General features: G+C 46.1%; 1 protein-coding gene and 1 long non-coding RNA gene across 3 annotated transcripts; one reads left to right on the forward strand and one right to left on the reverse strand.

The window, feature by feature from the left end:
• Positions 1-2,197: 2,197 nt before the first annotated feature.
• GDPD3 (glycerophosphodiester phosphodiesterase domain containing 3) lies at positions 2,198-26,294 on the reverse strand. 2 transcript variants are annotated; one of them, XM_053266176.1, is made up of 11 exons: positions 26,249-26,294; positions 20,429-20,585; positions 17,258-17,300; positions 17,024-17,159; positions 16,646-16,691; positions 16,398-16,516; positions 14,075-14,164; positions 13,068-13,201; positions 9,968-10,027; positions 5,014-5,065; positions 2,198-2,582 (listed from the first exon to the last, which is right to left on the reverse strand). In XM_053266176.1, the coding sequence occupies exons 2-11, from the start codon at positions 20,562-20,564 to the stop codon at positions 2,448-2,450; spliced, it is 951 nt and encodes a 316-aa protein (XP_053122151.1). In that variant the 5' UTR covers positions 20,565-20,585; positions 26,249-26,294; the 3' UTR covers positions 2,198-2,447. The 2 variants fall into 2 exon arrangements, with proteins under 2 accessions (XP_053122151.1, XP_053122150.1); XM_053266175.1 differs by lacking the exons at positions 20,429-20,585; positions 26,249-26,294 and adding an exon at positions 17,620-18,472.
• Positions 16,425-26,810, forward strand: LOC128332010 (uncharacterized). The gene is made up of 3 exons (XR_008310508.1): positions 16,425-16,709; positions 17,075-17,227; positions 25,990-26,810. It is a non-coding gene; the product is annotated as an uncharacterized LOC128332010 (long non-coding RNA).
• The last annotated feature ends 839 nt before the right edge of the window (positions 26,811-27,649 follow it).

Below are 27,649 nucleotides of genomic sequence, written 5' to 3' on the forward strand. Positions count from 1 at the left end.
CCAGGCAACCAAACTGCCCAGGACAGATTAAAGAGGATTTGGGGGGCTCCCAAGGGCTATAGAGGCCCTGGACTTTGGCCCGGAAGTCCAGGGGTAAGAACACCTCTGAGAATCCATTCCACTTTGGCCTTATCAGGTGGTGATAACATAGTCTTTTAGTTTACAACACTGAATCTTTGTGTGACTGATTCCTTTAGCACACACACACCTGTGATAATTTTTACCCATCTCTTTATGAAACTAAATAACTTGTAAGAGAGTGTGTGGGTTGAGATTACAGTGAGGTGAAAAATGCAGGATGGATTGACACGCTTGCCAGCTTTCAAGGAGGAACAGGAATGAGGCTGGGATGCATTTCTGGTTTCAGATTTTTATTCAATACGTGCCTGGAATTGGTCCCCAGTGAGGCACTAAGTTTCATCTCTCCATATAAAGTGTAGGGATCAGAGATGTAGGTTTTCTGAAAAACTTTGAATTGGAAAGTTTTCTGGGGGAGAAAGCTCAGGCAAAATTTCCTCATATGCATCCCCCCCCCAACTTTTCCTCATGCCCTAGAAGGATTGTGATCTGATTTTGGATGTTATTTGACCTGTTTAGACAGTTAAACCCTTCTCCAGCCTGTTAATTTCCCCTCACTGTAACCCTAAGTTTTTCAAGCAGCCAAGTAGAAATTTTAGAAATGGAACTATTTCTCATACTTCATTTTTCTGTGGAAAATTTTCCACCTCACCTCTTTAGTATAGGGATATTAATATCCAGTGGGGTGGGGTGGGGTGGGGTGGGGCCATATCTCAGTGGTGGAACATCTGCTTTGCACACAGGAGGTCCTGGGTCCACTCCCTAGCAGCATCTCCAAGTACGACTGAGGAATACTTCTGCCTGAAACCTTGGAGAGTCTCTGCCAGGCAGTACAGAGTTACTGAGCTAGTTGAACCAGTGGCCGCCTGACTCAGTACAAGGCAGCTTCTGTGTCCCCAGTACTGAAATACTCAGCAGGCCTGCCAGTGTACCTGGCAACAAAATGAAGCTTTTAGCTGGACACAGGGCTACGGCATCTCATAGGGGACAAACTTCTTTCCAGCGGCAGGTGTGTACGAGCTGTGGGTGGTGGTCCCAAGCTTATTCTGGGGGGCAGAGCTGTGCCAACTTCAGCTGCTCATCCAGACTGCTGCTTCTATGTCTCCTCCTGGGTTGGAGCAGGAACTAGGAACCAGCCCCGGCTTAGGGTTTGGGTGTGTGTGGTTCTGAGAAAGAGTTCAAGCTTGGCAAGCAAGTGGAAACCACATTTGGAAGCTTGTCTTGTCACTGGGTATGCCAGGTATGTGCCCAGAGAGGGTGGGGACAGACGTCACCCACCCAGGAGAACAGGTAAGCTCTGCTCTCACCTGCATTCAGCCTTGACTGATGCTCGGAAGTACAGGGCTACAGGAAAACAAAACCTTTTTAAAGAAATAGATAAGAGGTTTGCTGAACTCTGCCACACCTTGTATGTGGGGCCAAGCGAAACAGCCAGTGGATTTATGTAACTAGGATTCTGCAAGTTTTTTATTCCTTCAGAAAGCAGCTGGGGGATGTGTGTGTGGATTCAGATCAAGGCTGCTGAATGGGGAAGGAGGTTTAATCCTTTGCCCTCCACTCCCAGCTTGAATGGCTCACCTAGCCACCCCCCAGCTGCTACTTGCTGCCTGTTAGACCAAACTTGTGGGCAGTTTCTTAAGCACAGGGCTCTGCCTTGCCCTTTCACTGCTTTGAAAAAGAGGACCAAAATCTCATGCATTTTACAGGCCTTTGATAAAATATTCCCCCCTCCCCCTCCTTATGAGGTGTGAATTCTGCACTGAAGCAGCCCCACATCCTGCAACCCAATGACTTTTTGCTGTTTTGCAAATCCCTTGTTCTTTTCTTGGCTTATTATTTTGGTTGCACATTTTGTGTGGAAGAACGCCTTCCCCACAGAATCTGGGAAGTCTTATTCTAATTTCTTTGCCCCATCTGAGAAGGAAGAGATTTGGGAGAGTTGTAAAATATTGACCTGGTGGTGGTGTGTGCAGTTGATGTACAGAATCATGGACAGCCAGATGCTAAATGAAGATGTTCTATTCCTCCTGACTTCTGAAAGCTGGGAAGCATTCTTTTGTTTTTTGCTTTAGCCTCAATGGTTAGAAAAACATGAAATGTAGGATTCTGTAAGCAGTAAACCAATGTTGTACTTTATTGCAAAACTCTACTTATATGTTCAAACAATTAACACTGCACACTACTAGTAACAATAAGGGGTTTTGTTTCATCGTTTTACCTTCTTTCTTCCTCATACAAAACTTAGGTCAGGATGTCTCTCTTCCTTCCTGACTTCACATTTGTTTCTCTTCCTACCTTCAGCAGGAACCTGTGTAGTAAAGAGGTATCTGTCTCTCCCCTCCACCTCCCATCCCACCAGTCAGGATCATTCAGTGCCATGGGGTGGATGGATGGCTGTCTAGATACTTCCGGAGGCGGGTGGGATAATCAGTCATCACCCCAGAGACCCCGTAGCTAAAGGCTTCCTCAAAATCTTTGTCCTCATTCAAGACCCAGAGAAGAACCTACATGAAAAAGACAAATCCCATCAAACTCAGCTTTCCAAGTTATTTCTAAGCCAGATTTCCCTTTAGCTTTTCCAACCAATCACTTGTTTATGCAGTCTTCAACTCAATTAACATTTTTTCAGCACTCAAACAGCAACATGTTGGAGCAAAAGTGTCAACGATTGCTTTGCAGACAGCAAGAGGATTAAATTCAGGACCAACAAAAGGGCCAACTTTTTCACACAATACCTAATTAACCTATGGAATTCTCTGCCGCAAGATGTGGTGACAGCCATCAGCCTGGATGGCTTTAAGAAGGGCTTAGGTAAATTCATGGAGGACAGGTCTATCGATGGCTACTAGTCTGAGGGCTATAGGCCCCCTCCAGCCTCAGAGGCAAGATGCCTCTAAATACCAGTTGCAGGGGTGCAACAGCAGGAGCATGCCCTCAGCTCCTGCCTGTGGGCTTTCCAGTGGCATCTGGTGGGCCACTGCTGTGTGAAACAGGATGCTGGACTAGGTGGGCCTTGGGCCTGTTCCAGCAGAGCTGTTCTTATGATGTTGTGGGATTGGGGTGGGAGAGAAGCACTTCCTGGTGTGGAAGAGTTCAAATGAAATCCAGGTTCAAAGGCTTTGCAATTGATGTTCTTGGAGAGGGGAAAGTACTTCCTGGTGTAGAGAAGTCATAATGGTGACTGGCCTGCACAAGACGTCTCAACTGACACCCCAAACATCTCAGAACGGTATAGAGTAAGTTGTTGTCTCTGAGGGAGGAAGTCCCTAATTTAGATGTAATCTCAGCTATGAACTCTTTAAGGCTGCATTTCATTGTATGCTTACCTGGTTGTAAGCCCTCTTGAACTCAGTGGGGCTAACTTCCAAGTAAGCATGCACAGGATCAGGCTGCATGCGATTTTAGGCATGGCACTGTATCCAAGTCTCAGCTCTCTGTCTGCAGTGTGAGGATATTGTTTGCTGAGCGACTTGCTTTACAAGGCTGTAAAGATAATAGAGATAATGTAGATTTGAATGCTTGAAATATGCTACGTGGAGGGGAGGGGACAGTGTTTGTCCATTGCAGGAAACAGCAGTCTTGTGGCACCTTAAAGACTAATATTTTATTAAGGCAGAAGCTTTTGTGGGCCAGACGTAGGGCCCTGAAAGCCGGAATGTTGTAGTAAAGAGTGTTGGATTTAGAGCAGGGAGATCCAGGTTCAAATACCTGTTCAAGCCATGAAACTCACTAGGTGAGGTTGGGCTATTTGCTCCTTCAGCCTAACCTACCTCACAGGGTTGCTGTGGGGATGAAAGTATGCCAACCTGACCTCCTTGGAGGAAAAGTGGGTTGATTTTTTAAAAGTTATTCTTTAAGATTCTTTACTGATGAAGATATAATACACTTTAAAATGTTGTCGATTTAAGTCTCAATAGGGCCATAGCTCAGTGGAAGAGAATCTGCTTTGCATGCAGAAGGTCCCTGGCTCACTGCCTGGCAGCATCTCCAGGGATGGCTGGGAAAGACTCCTGCCTGAAGCCTAGGAGAGCCACTGCCAGTCAGTGTAGGCAGTACTGAGCTAGATTGAGTCATTAACAAGCAGCTTCCAATGTTCCCTTTCAGAGGTGCGGAGGCAGGTGGCAACCATTTACAAGCATACACTCAACCCTAAAATTTAAAAAGCGATGAAGCTTGCAAGCTAACGGGAAGTGTTGTTTATTGCAAGGCCCAGAAGCCAGCGGTGGTTCTTATCCAGACTAAGCTCAGGTCCCCAATTGTTTTAGATCTGTGTGAAGCTCTGGCCAAAGCTGAAAACTCCCCACAGCCACCCTGCCCCTGCCCCACATGGAACTGGAAGTGACCATTTGCGTGTACCACGCAGGGCCGGGCTTTGCCTGGCACCAGTGGGGCTCCTTTAAGGGAAACAGAAGAACTCACTTAGCAGGCAGTGTAGTCTTTCCCGGTTCTTCCCCTACAGACCTCTATGGGGAAAGCACCGGGGAAAGACGACATTTTCCATTTCTCCATATGCACCTTCCTAGGGTTGCCATATGGAATTGAGGACAGGTATCCTGTGCCTTTGATGCACAGAAGAGGGTGGATTTCAGCCATTGCAGCTTGTTGTGCAGGGGGAAGAAAAGCGGCACCTGATGAAATTCCTGCTTCTGTGCAGATCCCCATCTTAGACAAATTACTATATTAACCTAATCCACCTCCCAAAGTTTTTGCATATATACATATGAACGATGCTGCTTTTTTACCCCGCCCCCATTCCAACAGGTTGAAAAACTAGCTAAAAACGTTCCAGCACAAACATGATCTTGGCTGGCAGGAGCCAGGCCAATGGGAAGATTTTACATAGCCCTTCCAGCTCAGGTTCAAGCTTTGGCAAGTCCCCAAAGGTAGGGACTACAATGCCATTCCCATCCTGACTCCCAGCCTCCTCCAACTCACCTGTATCCCTCTGTCTTCCAGGTGCTTGAAAAGCTTTTTCCTCATTGTTACCCTGTTTGAAGGGAAATGGAGGAGATGAAAGGGTTTACAAGGCGGAGTGATGTTATATCATAGCCCTACCTCATCTGTTTCTTATGGTAAAAGAGAACAAATATGGAGGAAGGATCAGGGCTGTTCCAGTGCTTGCCCTCCTATATTTTGTCATGCCTCCCTTTGTAATATAATGCCAGGCCAGGGACATGATTTGGCTAAGACTGGAGGAAGAGGGGTAGGGGCTTAGGGGTCCTCTGCCTCCCCTCCACCCCAATTCAAGCATTGGGTAATTTTTTTTGGAGATGGGTGTGAAGAAAGGAAAAAAGGGCAGTGAAATATTCCAAGTTTGGTGGTGAGCAGATAGAGTTGCCATGCCCCTTGAAATTCCGGGTTTCATCTGGATTTTAAGCATCTCACCCAGATTGCTTAGCTCACCTACCCAGATTTCAGCTTATGTAATAATAATAATAAATAATGTCCTTGGGAAGGACTCGATGTCTGGATAAAACAAACTGGTCAATAACACCTGTCTGACTGTGTAAACAAGAAATAAATAATAATAATAATAATAATAATAAACAACCCAGTGAGGCACTACCTTGGCGTGGTTGTGGGGCTTGTGTGCTCTGAGGAAGGTGAGAGCTATGCCAGAGGTCCAACCATACTGGACAGGTCTCACCAGAGGAGCCAAAGAGTGCCTCTCCCATCAACAATATGGTGAGACGTAACTTTAATAAATCTATACCGGATCGGTCGTCGCCCGGGTCAACAAGGACCGCGCCAGGTGCTATAGTCCCTGGACATCTGGTGGCAAGTGGGCAACAGGACTCAGGATCTTCAGTTGAGCAACCAGGGCTGCAGACAGCAAAGTTACTGGAAGAAACGTCGCTTAACCGAAAAAAATATACGAAAAATGCCAACAAGGAAATAATGATCTGCTATTACAAGTCTAGTCCAACCAGAAGAGGTTATTTAAAAAGAATGTACCAAATTTGGAAAGAGAAGCATCTAGATACAGAAATAACAGAACAAAGGCTAGCAGACCAGAGAAGATACATAATAAGAACTAAAGTATTCACAGGAGCTGAGCTGGAAGAACTGCAAAGAGCAACACAGGCTCAAGATATGGAAGAAGAATTACCACCAATTGAAGAAGTTGCTCAGGCGCAGGTGGAGGAGGTGTTGGAAATCGAGGATGCCACTGTTACTGAACTGTTTCAAAATCATAACCACGCAACCACCCCTTTGCCTTCACCTCAAAAACCCAAATGCCGTTTAACAGAAAAGCAACAAGAACTAAGTCAAAAAATAACTGAGCACATGAACCAAACAACCACCAGGGTTCGACTTCCAGCTCTAAAAACAGTTGCCAAAAAACAACTCGCTCAGGCATTAAAAGATGTCAGTGCTGCACTTGCAGAGATAACAACCAAGAATTTGCAAGAAACAAACCAACTAATGTACAGTGCAGCAACAATAACACCACAAGAGCTCGGATATAAGATCAGTGGACCTGTAAAAAAAGAAAAGCAGTACATCGCCTAAATGGAAGATTAGATTAGAAAATAAAATCTCCAGGTTTAGATCAGATGCTAGTAAATTGAAAGATATGAAAGACACGAAGCTGAAGAATGAAAACACCAAACAGTATCTGATCCAAAAATACCACCTCGATTCAAGGAAAATTAGAGAAGTCCTGGAAATAATAGAGCAGCAAATAACAGCAGTGTCAAAGAAGATTAGCAGATATGAAGCCAGAATTACACAACACAGGCAGAATCTCCAATTCCAGTCGAATCAGAGACGTTTCTACCAAAGCATAGAAGGAGAAACTGCAAGAAACCTAAAAACACCAAATAAAGGAGAAACAGTGCAATTCTGGGGAAAATTATGGGACAATCCAATAGATTATAATAAAAAAGCAGGCTGGATGAAAGAGGTCGGAAAATGTAACCAACAAATGCAAGATCTAATAATAACACCAGAATTAATAAGAGAAAGAGCAAAGAGAATTAAAAATTGGACTGCGCCAGGCGATGATGAACTGCATGGCTTTTGGCTTAAACACCTAACAAGCCTTCATAAACTACTATCAAAGCAAGTCAATCACATTTTGCAAGGAGGTGATATTGAACAATGGCTAACAACTGGGAAAACTCATCTCATCATGAAAGACCCAGCAAAAGGTGCACTTCCAAGTAATTATAGACCGATAACCTGCCTGCCAACCATGTTCAAATTATTAACTGGAATAATAGCAGATAAAGTCATGCAACACTTATTAACTAACAAACAGCTTCCAGCTGAACAGAAAGGAAATTGTCCGAACACCAGAGGCACAAAAGACCAGCTGCTGATTGACAAAATGATTTTAGAAAATTGCAAGAGAAGAAAAACCAATCTAAGTGTTGCATGGATTGACTACAAGAAAGCCTTTGATTCATTGCCTGACACATGGATACGAAAATGTTTAGAAACAACTGGTGTCAGCAAAAACATTCAGATATTTATTTAAAAAGCAATGAGCATGTGGAGTACACAGTTAACAATCAATGGCGAGACACTTGGACAGGTTAGCATTAGAAGAGGCATTTTCCAAGGGGACTCACTATCCCCTCTGTTGTTTGTAATCGCCATGACCCCACTTTCACAAATACTAAACAAAACAGGCCTCGGATACCAAACATCTAAAACATCCAGTAAAATCAACCATCTGCTGTACATGGACGATCTGAAGTTGTATGGAAAGTCCAAGTCAGAAATCGAATCACTGCTAAACACTGTCCGTATATTCAGTAGCGATATAGCAATGGAGTTTGGACTAGACAAGTGTGCTGCATTAATAATGAACAGAGGAAAAATAAGAAAAACAGAGGGAATAGAACTGCCCAATGGAAGCAACATCAAGAACCTGGAAGATAAGGAACATTACAAATACTTGGGCATTCTCCGGGCTGATAAGATTACACACACTGAAGTTAAAAGAGAAATTGGAAGTGAATACATCAGGAGAGTTAGAAAAATCCTCAAGTCCAAACTCAATGGCGGGAACACCATACAAGCCATAAACACCTGGGCTATACCTGTTATCAGATACACTGCAGGAATAATAGACTGGACCCAGGCAGAGCTAGAGACGCTGGATCGTAAGACCAGGAAAATCATGACCATCAATCATGCTCTGCACCCCCGCAGTGATGTCGATAGGCTATACCTCCCTCACAGCTCAGGTGGAAGAGGAATGTTGCAAGTCCATCAAACAGTAGAGGAGGAGAAAAGAGGCCTTGAAGAATATATAAAGGACAGTGAAGAAGATGCACTTCAAATGGTCAATACGCATAACTATTCAACACCAATGAAAGAAAGCAGACCTACAAGAAAGAACAAGTCAAGAACTGAGCAGAAAAATGGAGAAATAAGCCACTGCATGGTCAATATTTGCACAATATAAGTGGAAAATCAGACATCACCAAGACCTGGCAATGGCTTAAGAATGGCAACTTGAAGAAAGAAACAGAGGGTTTAATACTAGCTGCGCAAGAACAGGCACTAGGAACAAATGCAATAAGAGCAAAAGTAGAAAAGTCAACAACAAACAGCAAGTGCCACCTTTGTAAAGAAGCAGATGAAACAGTGGACCACCTAATCAGCTGTTGTAAAAAGATCGCACAGACTGACTACAAACAAAGGCATGACAAGGTAGCAGGGATGATACACTGGAACACCTGCAAAAAATACAAGCTACCTGTAGCCAAAAATTGGTGGGACCATACAATTGAAAAAGATGAAGAAAATGAAGATGTAAAAATATTATGGGACTTCCAACTACAAACAGACAAACATCTGCCACACAATACACCAGATATAACTGTAGTCGAGAAGAAAGAAAAACAAGTCAAAATAATCGACATAGCAATACCAGGGGATAGCAGAATAGAAGAAAAAGAAATAGAAAAAATCACCAAATACAAAGATCTACAAATTGAAATTGAAAGGCTGTGGCAGAAAAAGACCAAAATAATCCCAGTGGTAATTGGTGCCCTGGGTGCAGTTCCAAAAGACCTTGAAGAGCACCTCAACACCATAGGGGCCACAGAAATCACCACCAGCCAATTACAAAAAGCAGCTTTACTGGGAACAGCCTATATTCTGCGACGATATCTATAACAACTGACAATAAAATTCTGGCATCCCAGGTCCTTGGGAAGGACTTGATGTCTGGATAAAACAAACCAGTCAATAACACCTGTCTGACTGTGTAAACAAGAAATAATAATAAATAATAGGGGCCACAGAAATCGCCATCAGCCAGTTACAAAAAGCAGCTTTACTGGGAACAGCCTATATTCTGCGACGATATCTATAACAACAGCAACAACATTGACAATAATATTCTGGCAACCCAGGTCCTTGGGAAGGACTCCGATGTCTGGATAAAACAAACCAGTCGATAACACCTGTCTGACTGTGTAAACAAGAAATAATAATAAATAATAGGGGCCACAGAAATCGCCATCAGCCAGTTACAAAAAGCAGCTTTACTGGGAACAGCCTATATTCTGCGACGATATCTATAACAACAGCAACAACATTGACAATAATATTCTGGCAACCCAGGTCCTTGGGAAGGACTCAATGTCTGGATAAAACAAACCAGTCAATAACACCTGTCTGACTGTGTAATAATAATAATAATAAAATAATAATAATAATAACAATAAATAAAGCTAAGCTCCAGCCCTTCTAGAAGCAGAGTTATGATGCAGAATGTGCAGTCATTCTGCTCAAAAATTATTTTCAAGCCAATTTACATAATATGCAAATTAGACACCCGGATTTGGAAAGCCAAAAAATGGCAACCTATCAAAGCAGAATTGTTGTGTAAAACTGCACAAGTAAAGTATGGCTTGCCATTACTCACTGGGAGGTAAACTGGGCCAGCAGTGATCCAAAGTAGCCCCTTTTTACTGGAAAATAGGTCCTATGATTAAGAGAAGATACACAAAGTGGGGTTAACAGACCACGGTTAAGAAACACAAGGAGAAAAGAGGAGGCTGCTGGCAACCTTCCCTCCTCTATGCCCCCCCCCCCCATTTCAAGAGTTGGTTTTGAAGGGGCTTGGCTCCCACCAGGGGCAGGCATGGGCAAGGCAGCATTTTGGGCTTGGCCTCTGGCTCTGCCATCCCTTGGGCTGCTGCTGATCTCAAGGGTCACAACATACACAGGCACACCCAGAGGGGCACCTAGGTAATTTTGGAGCCTGGACCTAAAGGCCTTTGGAGCCCACCCACCCCTATTCTTATCCCCCATATTTCTTCCCCCTCTGTCTCTAAAGCACCCAGCACAGTTCATAATCACACTCAGCCACTGGGTGCAGTACAGGCCACTGTCCAGGGGTAAGAGCGCCACTGTGCACATCTGTTCCTCTGTACATGGTTTAATTAATGTAGTCTGTTTTTGCACTGCTTTTCCTTTAAAGCTAACTTTCCAGGAAGTGTCATAATTGGCACTCGAAGTGCCAGTTTGGGGAAGGAGACGACCTAGAGGTCTCCCCAGTGCCCTGTTCTGCTATCTGGCTAACTTAGGCTTAGCTCTCATTGAAGTGGTAATCCCTTCTCAATAACCTAGTGTGCTGGGAAGGTGGCTTGGCTAGAATCCTTCTCTTTGACATGCTACGTGTTTATTATTATTAATAGTGTGAAATGTTTTCTGGGTGCAAAAACAACATAAAAAGCATTACAAGTAGTGGGCAATGTAGAAGGAATCAAAGCAACCTTGCAATAGTTACGTTGTCTGTAACTTATTCCCTCCTCCACCCCCAACAAACAAAACATATGAACTTGTACAGTCATATTAATTGTAAAGGAAAAAAACTTTGATTTTAGCAAAAATAGATATCTTTATATATTTCTGGTTTTGGGTATAGGACTTTTACATTCCTCAGGGTGGTAGCCAGGTTTCTAAGAAACAGTACCTCTAGCCATCAAAAGTTGCTCAGTTAATTTGTGCATAATTGCAAGTTCCCAGGACCAATTAAGCTAGTTTGAAGCAAATGGTGCTTGCATGGTGGATTTCTACTGCTGAGTGATATTTGCTTTGGAAGCATGAATTGTCCCCTTTGCTAAGCAGGGTACACCCTGGTTTGTATTTGCATGGGAGATGTGTGAGCACTGTAAGATATCTCCCTTAGGGGATGGGGCCGCTCTAGGAAGTGCATCTGTATGCTTGCATGCAGAAGATTCCAAGTTCCCTCCCTGGTAGCATCTCCAAGATAAGGTTGAGAGAGACTCCTGCCTGCAGCATTGGAGAGGTCCCTGCCAGACTGTGTAGGCAACACTGAGCTAGATGGACCAATGGTCTGACTTGGTAGAAGGCAGCTTCCTGTGTTCACATCCTTATGAAATAAGGACATGCTAGTTTTCTATGTGCAGATTTTCTGTCTATGATCATGAGTGAGAGTGAGAGATTCCATCATATGAGCTTCTACCTGCAGTTTGAAATGGTTGAGTTCATACACAGATTTACTACTACCTCCATGAGAGCTAGGCCCTAATTATAAGCATTCTGGTGCCACTTGCATTTCCTGTTCTGCATCTAACAGACTGGCACTCTGTTTCTAGTAGAATCATCTTGTTCTCTGTGCTTGTGCTCTCTAGAGACCCACAACCTGCCCTCAGTAGTAATTATTTTATTTTCCTTATCAATCCTCTGTAATGAAAACCAGAGACACAAATTTAGGAGCATCAGTACCCAAAGACTAGTGTTCTGTGTGTCTGTCCAATAGATAGTCCATCCATCTTCACCAGGCTACATAAAAGCCCTGCTGGATCAGACCAAAGCTCCTTCTAACCATCATTCTGCTTCCCAGAATGGCCAACCAGGTGCCTCCAGAAAGCCCTCCACACTACCACCCAAGGTTTTAAGGAAGTAATCCTCTTGCTGCTGTTCCCTAGCACCATATATCTAGAGGTAGACTGCCTCTGTATATGTGGGATTCCATATAACCATTGTGATTAATAGTCATTGATCGACTGGAAAAGGACTGTAGCTCAGTGGTCGAGTGTCTGTTTTACATTCAGAAGGTCCCAGGTTCAACTCCTGGCATCTCCAGTTAGGGCTGGGAAAGATTCCTCTGTGTGTGTGTGTGTGTGTGTGTGTGTGTGTGTGTGTGTGTGTGTGTGTGTGTATATAATATATGTATGTATGATAGTGGGCAGGGGTCTGTGAAGAAAGGGGTTGTGAGGGAGGAAAGAGCCCTTTCAGGAGAAGGAGGCTGCCACTGTGTGAATTAGATAAGGAAACAAGATCTGTTAACTCAGGAAGGGAGAGAGAGAAGGGAGGGGAAGAGATGAGCCTGGGCCTGTCAGCATCCTGAGGGGAACAAGCAGCCGTGGCAGTGGTGGCAGTAAGGAAGGGCCTAGTCAACTGCTGCTGCTGCTCTTGCTGGAGGAGCAGGAGTGGGGCTCTGGTGAGGAGGGGAAGGTTTCTTGGCCAATTTATGCCTGCAGTGCTGCAGCCTCTACCAAGAGGGGTGAGGGGGATGGAGTAACAGGATGGAGGAGCAACCAAGAGGGGTGAGGGGAATGGAAGCAATGCAATGGAGCAGGAGCAGGAGGAGCGCAGCTCAGGTGAGGGTGGAGAGAACTCTGAGGTGAGGGGCTGTGGTGGGGAGCAATCAAGTACTAGTATGCAGATGCTCTGTGTGGGTTAAGCTAGTATTTCTTATTTCCTATATGTTCCAAGATCTATGCACCTATAGACCTATCTATGAGCGCTTGCTTGTTTCCCCCTGCTCTGTATAGAGCTCTAGGATCCTGGCCAAGTATTTCCTCACGGGGACCACTTGGAGGTGCATTTCCCAGAGTGGATTCCCAGCAAGTCCTGTTGGCACAGCCTCCACACCATGGTGTTGGTGAAGGACAGATTTGGCTCTCAGGCCTCCAGTTGCCAACCCTGTGGTTGTTATACCTCTGAATCCTTGTATTGCTCTTCTTCCTTCCCCTCCTCCCTCAACCTCTTACCTATTCATAATGGAGGGCAGCACGAACTCAAGGAAGGATTCTTTCAGTGGCACATAAGGCAGGAGCCCCACGTAGTAGAGAAGGAGGATGGTGATTCCTCGGTTGATGGAGAAGATATAGGGCATCTCTGTGTTCTAGAGGATGCATCAAGAACAGAGGGCATGGAATTACAGCATGTACTGAGAGGATGTATGGTTCCTGGACTTACTAGCCGAGGGGAAAAAACCTGGAACTGAGCCCAGTTGCCCTGTTGATCCTTACAAGTTACAGAGCAGTCTGAATAGCCTATGTGTTTAGCATCCAACCACAAGTGTGACAGTGTCCCAGGAAAAGCAGAACCTGTTCTCCCCTCGCCCCCATCTTCATCCTACATCTACACTGCAAATTTAAACTAGTTTAAACAAATATACATTTCTCCCAGAGAAGCCTAGCAAATACACTACTGAGAACTATCCTCTGTCAGAGACCCCCCCCCACCTTTCACATAACTACATTCCCCAGGATTCCTTGGGGCCCAACTGCATGTGATATTTAAAGTGTTATTAGCACTGCCTGGCTTAGGTTTTCTTTAATCAGTGGCAGCCAGATTGGGGCCCCCTTGGATTGAGAATGCACCCCTTCCATGGTCCTGATCTGCAGAGCCCCCAAATCCGGTTGCCATTTACCTGGAGCGGTGGAGGCGGGGGAAGCTCCCACTGGCACCAATAGTTGGGGGCCATGACAGTTTAATAAATTTGAACTGTTAAGTATATAGGGAGAACAAAAAAGGCAACTGAAAGGAGGAGCAAGCTATGATATGGACATGCTCCAATTAATTTATTATGGCATGAGCTTTTGAACTTTTTTCTGTTGGATGAAAGTATAGTTGGGAAGCTTTCATGCTGTTCTGCATTCGGAAGCCTGGACCAATAAAAGACATTGCCTTGCTCACTGGGCCTGCGTAACCTCTGTTGAGAGTCTGACACAATAACTGTGCAGAAAGATGGTGAAAGAGAATTGATACCTACTGCCGCACAGCATTTCTCCAGCACTTTCCCTTCAAAGGAGGCCCAGATACTGATCTTGGAGCGGTCGTATTTCCGGACAAGATCTGCTATCTGTGTGCAAAGGCAGAAGGCACAGGAGGGTCAATTCAGGTAACTATTCTCTCTCAAGAAGAATGCTGACTTTTCACAGCCACCTAATGGAGGACACTGAGCAGACATTTGCTTTCTGAAAGGTCCAACAGATAGTGGCCTGCAGCTTGCCAACTCTCCTCTTGTAGAACTTTTGGACAGTGTTTGGGTCCCAGAGGCTGTTGACTACAACTCCCAACATCCCCAGCTGCAATAGCCTTTGCTTGGGGATTATGGGGGTTGTAGTCAACAACATCTGGGAATCCCTGTTAGAGGGAACACTGGTCCTAGATACACTGAGGAGGATAGAAGGCCAGAGTCTGCGTTTTCTGAGCTGTGTCATGTATAGTGTTCTCCAAAGTGGAAATTGTGTTCAGTTTCTGCAAGGGGTGGAGAGGAGTAATGTGTGTGAGCTCCAAAAATAGAATCAGATTGTGGGAATCTATATCTCCCTAGGATTTCTACATCCCCATGAATGTGGCTGAATTCCATGAGTGGGAGAAAAATTCCAGAGGACTAGTCTTGTAGTCTGTTACAGCAAACTAAAAAAAAGGAGTCTAGTGGCACCTTAACAACAACAACTGAATATTGAATATTTATATATGACTTTTCAACAAAGAATTCCACAAAATGGTTTATGGTTTACATAACAAGAGGAATGAGAAGATGGTTCCCTATCCCGGAAGGACTTAAAATCTACAAAGAAATGCACTAGAGACACCAGCAGCAGCCACTGGGAGGGTTGCTGTACTATGTCAAATAGGGAGAGTTGCTATTCCTGTTAAATATGAGAGCCAGCACTTCAAGTGGCATCTCTTTGCAGTTCCCCAGGGGCATGATGTGTGGCATTAATGCATGTGGGCTAAAGCCCATTTCACAACATGACACTTAGAGAAGCCATAGCTCAGTGGAAGAGCTCATGTGATACAGAAGGTCCCAGGTTTGCTCACTTGGCATAGCAGGTTAAAAACTTCAGGTAGTAGCTCTGGGAAAGGCCTTAACCTAGAGCCTTAGAGAGTAGAGATGTGCAACTCAAATAGATTTGGGTGATTAGAGTGCCATTTCCCCCGGGGAGAGCTGGGCTACCAATTGCAGTCAGCGGGTAGAGCAGCCCAGATAGACCAATCCGAGGTGGGCAGGCATACTAAGTCCAGAGCGGAGGGAGGGCTGCTCTACCCACCAACTCCAATTGGTAGACCAGCTCTCCCTGGAAAAACAGGCCTAAAAATGGCACTTGATTCGAGTGATTCGTCGAGACAGCCGGCCAAGCCAGCTGTTTTTGTGATTAGATTTGAATCACAAAAATTGATTTGTGCACACCCCAATTAGAGAGCCATGGCTAGTTAGAGTAGACAGTATTCACTTGCATTTGATGAAGTGGACTTCTAGCAGGGATGTGCTTTCTCTGTTGCTGCCCCGAGACTCTGGAATGTGCTCTCTGCTGAGAGAAGAGCCTCCCCATCGTGGCACATGGAAACACCCAAGCTTTTTAAGTAGACCTGTGGTTTTCAGTTGCTTTAAGGTTTGAATTTGTTTGCTGTAAACCACCTAGAGATGGATTTTAGGGTGGAGTACAGATTAATAAAATAAAGATTAGACTACAATGAGCCTGTAGTCTTTAAGGTGCCATGGAACTCTTTGTTATGAGTGGGAGAGACAGCGACATGGAAGAGTGCAGAGCTGGTCTTGGCTGGGTAGAGAGAAGGCACTGCAGAGTGTGATGGTGCGTGTTTGTCTCTGGGTAATAAGGGGCGAGGAGTGGGAGTTGCAGGCATATACAAATCTCTGCCAGCTCACCAAGGGCAGCTGCCCCCAGCCCTCTGGCAAGCAGGACATTTAGCACCACACAGTCCTCCTCACTAGAGGTCTCATTTCCACTGCCATTTCTGAGAACTTAAGAAACAGCAGGGATCCTTTCTGAGCAGTAGGAGACGGCTCCTGCTGTTTCTGACCATCTCTGTCTCCCAGTGCAAATGAAAGAAGACCCTCCTCTCTCCTAAGCCCTCTGCCTGTGTGCCAGAAAAGGATCTGAGGGAAGAGAGGGGATTGGTGGTGATCGCAAATCATGGCTGGCTAGAGAGCTAAGCCTGAATTTGAGGGACCCAAATGCTGAGAGGAGGATTGGCAAAAAGTTATTTTATCTCAGTTGGTCTAATACACTGTGTGGGGTGGGGGAGTTAGAGAAGGGAAAAGCTTGACCAGCTGGGCTCCTTGCCTTTTGTATGAGTTCATCATTATCCTCTTTCACTTCTATATTGATAGGCACTCCAGGGAATTTCTCGAATACCTCCTCCAAGCGTGGGATCTGGTGGTCTTTGCCGTGGGAGAAGCAGCCTGTTGGGATAAGTAAACTGAGTGGCTTTGGAGGGCTTAGGGCATTCCTTGCCTGGGCATAACCCCACCACCTCTTCATTCCTGAAATTTTAAGCCACAGTGCCCCTCACCCAAAGCACCTCTACTCACCTGGGGCGAAAGTCACCTCCAGAGACTTCTTATAGGGTGGCAGAGCCTGTGGGACACAATTACGGTAAGAACCATGGAGACAAGACAGCCCATTTCTCTTGGGAGGAATTAGTGCATCAGAATAGGGGGTGGGGTGGGGGGTGGTATGGATTGTTTTGGAGCAAGGACTTCTGGGTTGTGGGGGCTGGGGTGGTGGATTCCTGCTGGCTTAAAACCAAGGTCTGAAGACTCCTGGTGCAGCAAACTTGCTGAAGATTAGCAGATCTGAGTCTGATCAGTGCCTAGATCTAGATGGGAGACTGCCTGGGAATCCCATGTATGCTGCCTTGTTGGAAGAAAGGCAGGGCAGCGTGAGAGGCAGAAGCCCTTAGTCCTCACCGCATAGTCTGTCTGGCTGATCTTGATATTGTGTCCTGTCTGGCGTTCCAGATTGTCATCGTGGGACACAACCACAACCCCATCCTTTGTCAAATGGCAGTCCAGTTCCAGCAGGTTTGTCCCCTGTGACAGGGCACTAAGAAGGTAGAGAGAGGAGTCAGCCAGAGAGCCAGGACAGCAGCTTCTGTGCAGGGGCAGGATGAGGTAAGCGGGTAGAAGAGGGACATCACTCACTGGCTAAAAGCTTCCAGCGTATTCTCAATCCGCTCCCCAGAGCCTGGAAGAGAAACAGGGGCACTGAGAAGCAGACACTGAAACTCCCCAAGGTTGGACTCTTCCCACTCCGCCTCCCAGGGAGATCAAGTGCCCCAGCTCTGAGCTCTAGGAATGTAGCAGTACAAGTAGAGAGAACCGGAGCAGGAGGAGAAACGGGCATCTTCCCACCGGTCAGGAGAAGGGAGCGGGGCAAGGAGCTCAGAAGAATTCCTCCTCCTCCTCCTCCTCCTCCTCGCTGCTGCCATCCCAGACTTTGGAGCAGACCACCAGACTTCCCTCCCCCAAGCTCTGTAAATGCCCAGTCCCCCAGCAGCACTCACCGCCCCGGTGGGAAACGTGCCGACATCGCACGGGAAACTTGCGTGGACTGTGGAGCAGGTGCGGCTTCTTTCGCAGGCAGTGAGATGTCAGCGCATAGATCCCCAGGGCGGGCAGCCCGAAGACGAGTAAAGGGTAGCTCATGGCGGGAGGCCGCTAGCTAGGTTTGCTGGGCGGAGGAGTGGGTATGGGCAGGCAAGAGAAGCCAGGAGTGGAAGACTCCTGGGTCCTCCTGTGGAAGGGGAGTGAGTGATGCTCCTAGATCCGGAGGCGAGTGGGGGTGGGGAGGGGGTCTGAGCAAGCTCTTCTTCAGATCCTCTGGCTGGAGAGTTAAATCCGGTGGATTGGTATCCTTGGACTCCTGGGTTCTTGGTGAGCTGCTATGAGCGTGGAGAGCAGGGCTACTGTGTCCCAGTAAGCAGGTTTGTGTGATTTTTGAGGCACAGGAGGAGGAGGAGGAAGAAATGGGGTGTGGAAGGGAGTAGAGCAACTTACCCCACCCCTTTACCTCCTAGGACTTTCCCAATCTTCACCTCCCATCTGTTCATTGGCATGAGTGACTATACACACACACACTCACACCCCACAGTCATGCACCTGTCCCCTCCCCTCCTTCTGCAAGCCTGACATTGCCACTCCCAGAGGCTAAAGAGCAGTCCAGCAGTGGGCACTCCCGGCCCTTCCTGCTATGAAGCACTAGACTTCAGCCTGTCTCCTTATTGGTTTAGCCTCCTCAACATGGTCTCTTTAATTCCGGCTCACGCTCCTAGAGAGAGATTAAGATTGCATCCAGTTTCTATGTGTGCCACCTATCTAGCAAGAGCCTAAGAAAATACTTGGCTGCAGAGATCAGAGCAATGACATCACCAGCCATCAGAAAAGGAAGAAGATTCATATTTCTAATAAACTAGGCTTTCTGCAGGTTCAGCAAGACATCACACTGGCCGTCTCTTACTGTTATGGGGATGTGTTAAGGACATAAGAACAGCCATGCTGGATCAGGTTCAAGGCTCATCCAGTCCAGCGTCCTGTTTTGCACAATGGCCCACCAGATGCTTCTGAGAAGCCCACAGGCAAGAGCAGAGGGCATGCGCTCTATCTCTCTCTCTCCCTCCCCCTTGCTGTTGCTCTCCTGCAACTGATTTCTTCCTCAAATCTGTAAACTGGAAATTTGGGGAGTGTGTGGGTTTGCTCTGTGTCTGATCTTCCCTAAAGTTTCCTCAGGTTCCTGGAACATAATTCTTTCTTTCCAAAAATGCCAGCTCAGCTTTATGGTTTTTTTTTGGGAAGCATTATTTCACTCAGTTGTCGCTATGTTCCTTGTTTAACCCGTTGTCATTTCTTAAAAGCAATTCCTTAGAATTGTCATTCCTTAGAAGCAACTGTCCGTTGTCATTACTTAGAAGCAATTCCTTAGAAGCATTACTTAGAAGCAATTCCAATTTACTTAGAAGCAATTCCCAGCTTGGATGCTGGGATGACTGAATTTCTGCCCTGGAACACTCCTCGGTCTCTTGCTTGAATGCATTTCAGTTAGTTCCACTTGAGGATGCTGACAAAGCTTCATGGAGAAGCCCATCCCACTACATGCCTCCATGGAATACTGTCCAGTTTGGTCGACTATGTGACCAACGCACCTTTGTCTGAAGGGCAGGTACCTGTTGCCTTAAAGGAGGCCCCCTCTTAAAGAAACCGTTGCTGAACCTGTTAGAGGCTTTAATGTGCCTTCCTTTGGCAAGGTGCTTGAGAGGAGAGTGACTAGGCAACTCCTGGTGTTTTTGGATAAAGCTAGGAATGTACAGTAGGAAGCTGCCCGACCCCAAGGCAGACTGTTGGTCTCTCCAGCTTTGAATTGTCTACACTGCCTGGCAGTGACTCTCCAAGGCTTCAAGCAGGAGTCTTTCCCAGCCCTACTAGGGAGTTATTTGCACTTGGCTTCAGGCTTTGTGGTAAATGTTGAATGAAGCCACTTCGAAGTACACTCCATTGAAGGAAGCAGCCCCTCCCCTCTGCTCTCTGTTTTCTTTTGAAACAAGTCCACGTGGCATGCTCCGTGTTTTCCTTCTAGCCAATGGGAGTGGGGGGAGAGAAAGAGCTCCTGCAGAGACAGATCTGCATTTCTAAAGAAACCATGCCTCTTATCATGCTAATGATTCTATGTCAGGGCCTCTCCCATTTGCTCCTGCAAGTAGCTTAAAGCCAGCATTTTAAACGCCCCCCCATCCAGATAAGCTTGGCTGGTGTGTGAACGCACACACTCTCTTCTGGAGACGATTCGGGGCAGAAGCCCTGTGAGTAAAACTGGAGATGCCAAGGACTGAAGCTGGGACCTTCTGCATGGGAAGCAGATATTCTGCCACTGAGCTACAGCCCCACCCCTTAGCAGGAATATCTTAACATCAGACAGTACTCGCCTGTCGTCACCCACCCAAATGTAAACCAAGGCAAATACTGCTTAGCAAAGGGGACAATTCATCCTGATTGAGACCAGACTCAACTGATCCAGACAGGCTTGGCTTTGGAACAGCAACTGCTTTGGTTACCCTGGTTGGGGATCAGGCTGTAACTCAGTGGTAAAGCATCAGCTTAGCGGGCCCCAGGTTCAATCCCTGACATCTCCAGGTCATGCTGGGAAAGACTTCTGCTTGAAACCTTGGAGCACTGCTGGCAGTCAGTGTAGACAATACTGAACTAAATGGACCAAGGGCCTGACTCGGTTTAAGGCAGCTTTCTATGTTCCTTGGTTGATGACCTGCGGGGTGTGTGTGTGACCCTGTGGATTTTCTTGGTCCTCTCAGCAGCTTTTCATACCATCAACCTTGGATACTACCCTTCTGGACAACCTCTCAAAGTTAGGGCTGATGCCATAACATTTGGTGGTGGTTCTGGTCCTTCTTGGGAGGCAGGTTCTAGAAAGTGGTGTTGTGGGACTGTTGTTCCTCCCCATGTGAATTGTCCTACAAAGTTTCTGGAAAGAGAGAAAGAGAGAGAACGAGTCCATGTGAGCAAGACACCTCCCTTCCCCCCCACACACACACTCAATGAAACTGCTGGGTGAGGTCTTCTAGGGTGATGTAGTATAGTATCATAGTACTGAACATGAGCCAGCAGTGTGATACAGCTGCTCAAGAAGCTAATATGATCTTAGGATGCATTCATAGATGCATAGTACTCAGATCATGATAAGTAATATTCTGCGCAGGTCTGACCTCAATTTGGAATCCTGTGTCCAGTTCTGAGCACTGCATTTTAAGAATTAGGAAACTCGGTTCCGAGGAGGGCAACAGAGATGATGAGGAACGGCTGGAAGAGTTGGGAACGTATAGCCTAGAAGAGAGAAGACTAAGGGGAGATATGATAGTTGTCCTCAAGTATCTGAAGGGCTGTCACACAGAAGAAGCAGTCCTGTTTCCAGTTACTCCTGAAGACAGAACTAGAATCAACGGGTTGAAGTTACATAGAAACAGGTTAGGCTAGATGTTAGGAAGAATTTCCCAGTTGCCAGAGCTGTGTGACAGTTGGCCTCATGCAGTGGTGGACTCTCCTTCTCTAGAAGTCTTCAGAGAGAGGCTAGATGGCCATCCTTCAGGGATGCTGTAGCAGTTCCCTGCACAGAGCAGGGGGTGGGATGAGAAGACCTCCAAGGTCCCTTCCAGCTCTAAAACTCTATGATGCTATGAGTCCTAGAGTTGGGAGGGACCTTGTAGGTAGTGGTGTGCATGGAACCAGCACCTGCCAGTTCAAAGGCAGGAGGGATAACTGTAAGGACTGGGGAGGGTGCACTCCCCCCCCATGTTTTCCCCATTGGTGCTCTCCTTAAAAACAATGGGGTGGCAGCGTACCTCCCTGCAGCCTTATTTCTTCCTTGGACCAGAAGTGATCGGCAGTACCCAGCACATGTGGGCACATTGGGCACGCATGCTAGTGAGCATGATATACACTCACCCCGCGTACTTCTGGTCTGAGGAGGCAATGGGGCACCAAGGAGGCATGCGGCTGCTCTGCTGGACCATTTTTTAAAAAGAGTGCCGGCGGGGGAAACGCAACCAGGGTGGGTGGGGTGGGGGACGCAGCCTGGGTGAGGGGGAAGCGCACCCTCCCCAGTTCTTAGCTACTCCCACCACCGTCAAATCGGTTCATGCATGGGCCTCCAAACAGGTTCATGGACATCCTTACTTGTAGGCCATCTAGTCCAATCCCTGCTCAATGTAGGATCCAGAGCTAGAGCACCCCCAACAGATCGTTGTCCAGCCTCTGCTTGAAGACTACCCACAAGGGAGAGCCAACCATTCCTCTAGTTAACTGATTCCATTGACAAACTGCTCTTACTGTTAGAAAGTTTCTCAGTATCCATGCGCATCAACATTCTGATGTCAAATCATTATTTTTTACATTTTATATCTCACTCTTCCTCCAAGGAGCCCAGAGCAGTGTACTACATACTTAGGTTTCTCCTCACAACAACCCTGTGAAGTAGGTTAGGCTGAGAGAGAAGTGACTGGCCCAGAGGCACCCAGCTAGTATCATGGCTGAATGGGGATTTGAACTCGGGTCTCCCCGGTCCTAGTCCAGCACTCTAACCACTACACCACGCTGGCGATTAGCTAGTAAACACTGTCAATCCAGAAGAATGTGAACTTGGGAACCTGCTCCGAAGATAATTCCTTAGGTGTCTATAAAATTCAGCTGGAGTTAACTGACAGGGCAGAAAGGGATGGTTAGAGCTCGAAATAGTATCTCTGGTTAGGGTCTCTAGAGCAGGACTGAGAGTGGAATTGGGAAGCTGGTGGGTAGGGGTGTGCACGAACCGAGTTTCGAGCATCGGTTTGGCAGGGAGAGGAGCGGGAGCTTTAAGAAGTAGAGAGCAGGACCTTACCTAGTCAGCTGCTGCTGCCAGCTGCTGCTGCTTGTAGTGAAGAAGATGCTCTCTTAAATACCCAGGGCCTAAGCTGTTTAGGGCTTTGTAAGTTATAACTAGCACTTTGTATTTTGTCTGGAAACCTATTGGCAGCCAGTGTAGCTCTATCAGCAAAGGAGTATTGTGGTCTCTCTGAGATGACCAACCCAGAGACCAACCTGGCTGCCACATTTTGAACAAACTGAAGTTTCTGGACTACATACAAAGGCAGCCCCACATAGAGCGCATTACAGAAGTCAAGTCTGGAGTTTACCAACAGATCTACCATTGTTGTGTTTTGTACCATTGTCATTGATCTCGAGAAATGGGCACAGCTGGCCTATCAGCCGGAGCTGATAGAAAGCACCCCTGGCCACCGCCTCAACCTGAGAAACCAGGGAGAGGTGTGAATCCAGAAGTACTCCCAGACCGCGAACCTGTTCCTTTTGGGGAAGTGTGACCCCATCTAGAACAGGTAAATCAAAATCATCTCTAGAGTTCTGACCCCGCACAATAAGCACCTCCGTCTTATCTGGATTCAGCTTCAGCTTTTTCTCCCTCATCCAGCCCATTACTGTTTCCAGGCAGGCATTTAGGGAGGATATGCCAGCTCTTGAAGAAGTTGGCATGGAGAAGTAGATCTGGGTGTCATCAGCGTAATGGTAACACCCAGCTCCTAATCCCCTGATGATCTCTCCCAGCAGTTTCATGTAGATGTTAAAAAGCATTGGAGGAAGTATGGAGCCCTAAGGGACACCATGCTTCAGTTCAGATTTCGAAGAGCAACAATCTCCAATCAACACCATCTGGAATCTGTCTGAAAGGTAGGAGCAGAACCACTGTAAAACAGTGCCTCCCACCCCAAACACTCTCAGACGTTCCAGAAGGATACTATGGTTGATAGTATCGAAAGCTCCCGAGAGATCCAAAAGGACCAACATAGTCACACTTCCTCTGTCAATTCCCAATTGGAGATAATCCACCAGGCCGACACAAGCAGTCTCCACCCCATAGCCGCCAGAAAACCAGTTTGAAATGGATCTAGTTTCCTCCAAGACTGCCTGGAGCTGAGAGACCAGCACCTTCTCAATTACCTTGCCCAGCCATGGGAGGTTGGAAACAGGCCTATAATTGCTCAGCTCTGAGGGATCTAATGCAGCCTTCTTTAGAAGTGGTCTAATGAGTGCCTCCTTAAGACAAGGAGGCATCCTGCCCTCCCTCAGAGAAGCATTTATGATTTCCACCAGGCTGTCTACAACAGCCTCCCTGCTAGTTAGAACAAGCCATGTTGGACAAGGGTCAAGAGAACAAGTGGTAGGTCTCACTGCTCCAAGCAGCATGTCTACATCCTCAGGAGTCACAAGCTGAAACCAATCCAGTTGAATCACATAAGAGGAGCTGCTGGGCACCTCCAGTTCAGACATCAAATTAATTGTGGAGTCTCCATCTAAGTTGGCCCAAATACGAGATTGTGTCTGCGGAAAACTCTTTAAACACATCGCAGCTGGTAACTGATGACTCCAAATTCTGGTTCAAGGGAGGGGGGGCAGATACTAGTCCCCTCACAACCCTGAACAACTCCACTGGACGTGAACTCGCAGAGGCAATATGGGCAGAAAAGAACTGCCTCTTTGCCGCATGTATTGCCTGAGCATAGATCTTTAAATGTGCTCTATGCTGCAATCTGTCGGAGTCGAGTCTTTCTCCACTTATGCTCCAGGCGCCTACCTTACCACTTCAGCCCCCGTAGATCTTCCATATACCAAGGGGCCAATTCTGAAGTGGGTCCGAGGGGATGCTTGGGAGCAATCACGTCTACTGCCCTGGTGAACAAGTTGTTCCAATTCTCAACCAAGATATCAACAGGATCACTGGCAAAGCCAACATTGAATCCCTCCAAGTCTTCTTGGAATCATACTGGATCCAATAACCTCTTCAGGCAGACTGTTCTAATAGGCCCCTCACCCCTGCAGAGGTGGGAAGTGGTTGTAAGTCCAACCTTAACCAGATGGTGGTCCGTCCATGACAATGGGGAAATCACAGGAGTCCCCACTGACAGAACACCACCCTGATCAGAGTAAAAGATCAAATCAAGCATGTGACCTGCAATATGTGTCAGTCCAGAGACCACTTGGGATAGGCCCATAGTTGTCATGGCCGCTAGAAACTCCTGAGCTGCCCTGGACAGATTGGTCCTGAAATGAGCATTAAAGTCCCCCAGTACTAAGAATCTGGGAGACTCCAACACAAGTTCCGCGACCGAGTCCGTGAGCTCAGTAAGGGATTCCGCTGGGCAGTGGAGTGATCGGTACACCAACAGAAGTCCCAATCTATCCCTGGTCCCCAAACTCAAGTACACACAGTCAATATGGTCCGATATTCTAATAGGGACCCTGGTAAGGGAGATGTTATCAGATCCGGATACAGTGGGGATGCCCCTGGACTCTCTAATGGGCAGGATGAAGGTGAATACATTTAAGCTCAGTCCAGGGAAGACAAAGGTGACACTGGTGGAGGACTCAGACCAGTTAGCTGGGGAAATAATTGGATGCAACTGTGCACTCCCGATAGGCCAGCTTTGCTTCTGAAGTCCTGGGTAAGGCCTGGAATCCCAGGTAGCGGTGAAGAGAAAGCATGAATTGTCCCCTTTGCCAAGTGAGTTTGCCTTGGTTTATGTTTGGATGAGCAACTACATGTAAACACTGTCTGCTGTAAGATATTCCTCTTAGGACAGGGATTCTCAAACTCAGGTCCCGAGGTGTTGGACTACAACTCCCATCATCCCCACCTCTGGCCAGTGTGGCTGTGATTGACAACCCCTGCCTTAGGGGATGGGGCTGCAGCTTAGAGATAGAACATCTGCTTTGCATGCAGAAGGTCCTAGGTTTAATCCCTGGCAGCAGCTCTAGGTCAGGGCTGGAAGGGACTCCTGCCTGGAAACTTGGAGAGATGCTGCCAGTCAGCCTAGACAGTACTGATCTGGATAGACCAGTGGTCTGACTTGGTATAAGGCAGCTTCCTATGTTGCTCGTGCCTGTGGCCCAGAGTGGCCTTTTCCAGCTGTGCCTACTACCTGAATGTAAAGATTAAGCAAGTCATTCATGCTTTGGTGATTTACAGGTTGGCCTTTTTTTGTGGGGCCTATCTACCAGATTAGACTACTAAAATACATTGCAGATGGGACCACCCTTGAACACTGTCAAGAATATGAGCCAGCTTGTTGTAGTGGTTAGAGTGCTGGATTAGGACCGGGGAGATCCAAGTTCAAATCCCCATTCAGCCATGACACTTGCTGGGTGACTCTGGGCCAGTCACTTCTCTCTCAGCCTAACCTACTTCACAGGGTTGTTGTGAGGAGAAATTTAAGTATGTAGTACACCGCTTCGGGCTCCTTGGAGAAAGAGCGGGATATAAAATGTTGATGATAATAATAATAATGAGTTGTTACACAATGCTGCTTCCTGTTTTTTGGCAGGCACAGATCAGTGGGAAGACAAAAAGACAGGAAATATCCAATGGAAAAACAATGAGAGAGACCAAGTTTTAAGATACTGGAAATTGTGTGCAAGTTTCCACCACATTTCAGCTATAAGCTTTCTTCATGTGCATTTCTAAAATATACTAACATAAATCAACTTTGCAAAATCTCAAAGGACAACCACACACACACACACATATATAGTTGAAACATTTAACAAAACCTCAAATAAAATGTATAATAATGATGCACTTACAGCGTAATCTTGTAAGAACTCTCTATTTAAAAAGAGAACTGCTTCTTCACTCCAGTTTCTTCACCAAACTTATGTGAAAGGGAATAACTATATACCCTTCTGACAAGAAACACAGCTGTAACTAATGGCTGTGTTGAGAGCTCATGGATGATTCCATTTAAAAGCACAGCTATAGCTGTTAATTTTACTAAGGGTTCATGGATAATTTGCTTACATTTAAAGGGATGAACTTTAAACTAAAAGGATGATATTTAAAATAAAGGGAGGCTTTCAAGCTCTTCATTCAGTCTGTGTGAGGTCAGAGTCTTTAGCTCCAAGATCCACCATATCTCTTTTCTTAATAGGACTTTATCATTGTTTTGATTATTCTTTTCTATTGCCCAGAATAGTGTATCAGTTGCTAGATGATTCTTTCCCACAAAATGGCTCACCATTGCAGCACCTGTTTTCTTAGGCTTAATATTATGCAGATGTTCCCCTATCCAGCTTGAGAGGTCTGGAGGTTTTGCCTACATATAATTTCTTGCATGGGCATTGTATGATATAAACAACCTTCAGTGTACTACAAGCAGTCAGTGGTTTTCATAAATATTGTTTATGATTTGATCTCCAAAGCTGTTCATTTTACAAGTGTATCAACAGTTACACAGTGGCCACATGGATGAGGGCCCCCTGTGGTGCAGTACCTTCCCCCCCCCCCCCCGAACCTTTGGATAAACAAACTTACTTTCTTTGAATTCACTTCTGACCAGGATATCCTTTATATTATGAGTTTGTTGAAAAGAAATAGCAGACTTTTCTTGCCAACCTGGTGCAAGATGAACCAGTGTTTTCTGATATTCCTTTGAAAGTTGTTGGTGACATGATTAAATGTTAGGCTGCAATTCACAGAATTAGTGGATGCCTTTTGTGTTTGTAAAATATATTTTCGTGGAATAGATGCAGCTTTCTTAAAACTCCTATCATCTCTCTAGGATATCCGCTCTCAATGAGCTGATCCCTCAACACTCTAGACTCACAGAGAAATGATTGATCTGTTGAACAATTGTGTCTTGTGTGTAAAAACTGCCCATAAGGAAAATTTTATCCCAAGAGGTCTAGAGTGTGAACTATCAAACGTTAGGTAGGTATTCTTAATTGTCCCTTCTCATTTCTAATTAATAAATCCAGGAAAGTAATCCCCCTTTTACTATAATGAACATCAAATTGTATATTGTCATCTTTTAAAATGATCCAATCAAAAATGATAATAAATCCAGCTCCTCATCGTCCCTTCCAATGCAGAAAACATCATCAAACTTCTGAACCATAGTTCGAGAAGTGGCAAGAAAGGATTGGCAGAAGAATACAAGTTTTTTTCAAATGCCTCCATTTATAAATTGGCAACTGCAGGAGCCATAG

Source organism: Hemicordylus capensis, chromosome 6 (assembly GCF_027244095.1).
Source record: "Hemicordylus capensis ecotype Gifberg chromosome 6, rHemCap1.1.pri, whole genome shotgun sequence".
In the NCBI taxonomy this organism is placed as follows: domain Eukaryota; kingdom Metazoa; phylum Chordata; class Lepidosauria; order Squamata; family Cordylidae; genus Hemicordylus; species Hemicordylus capensis.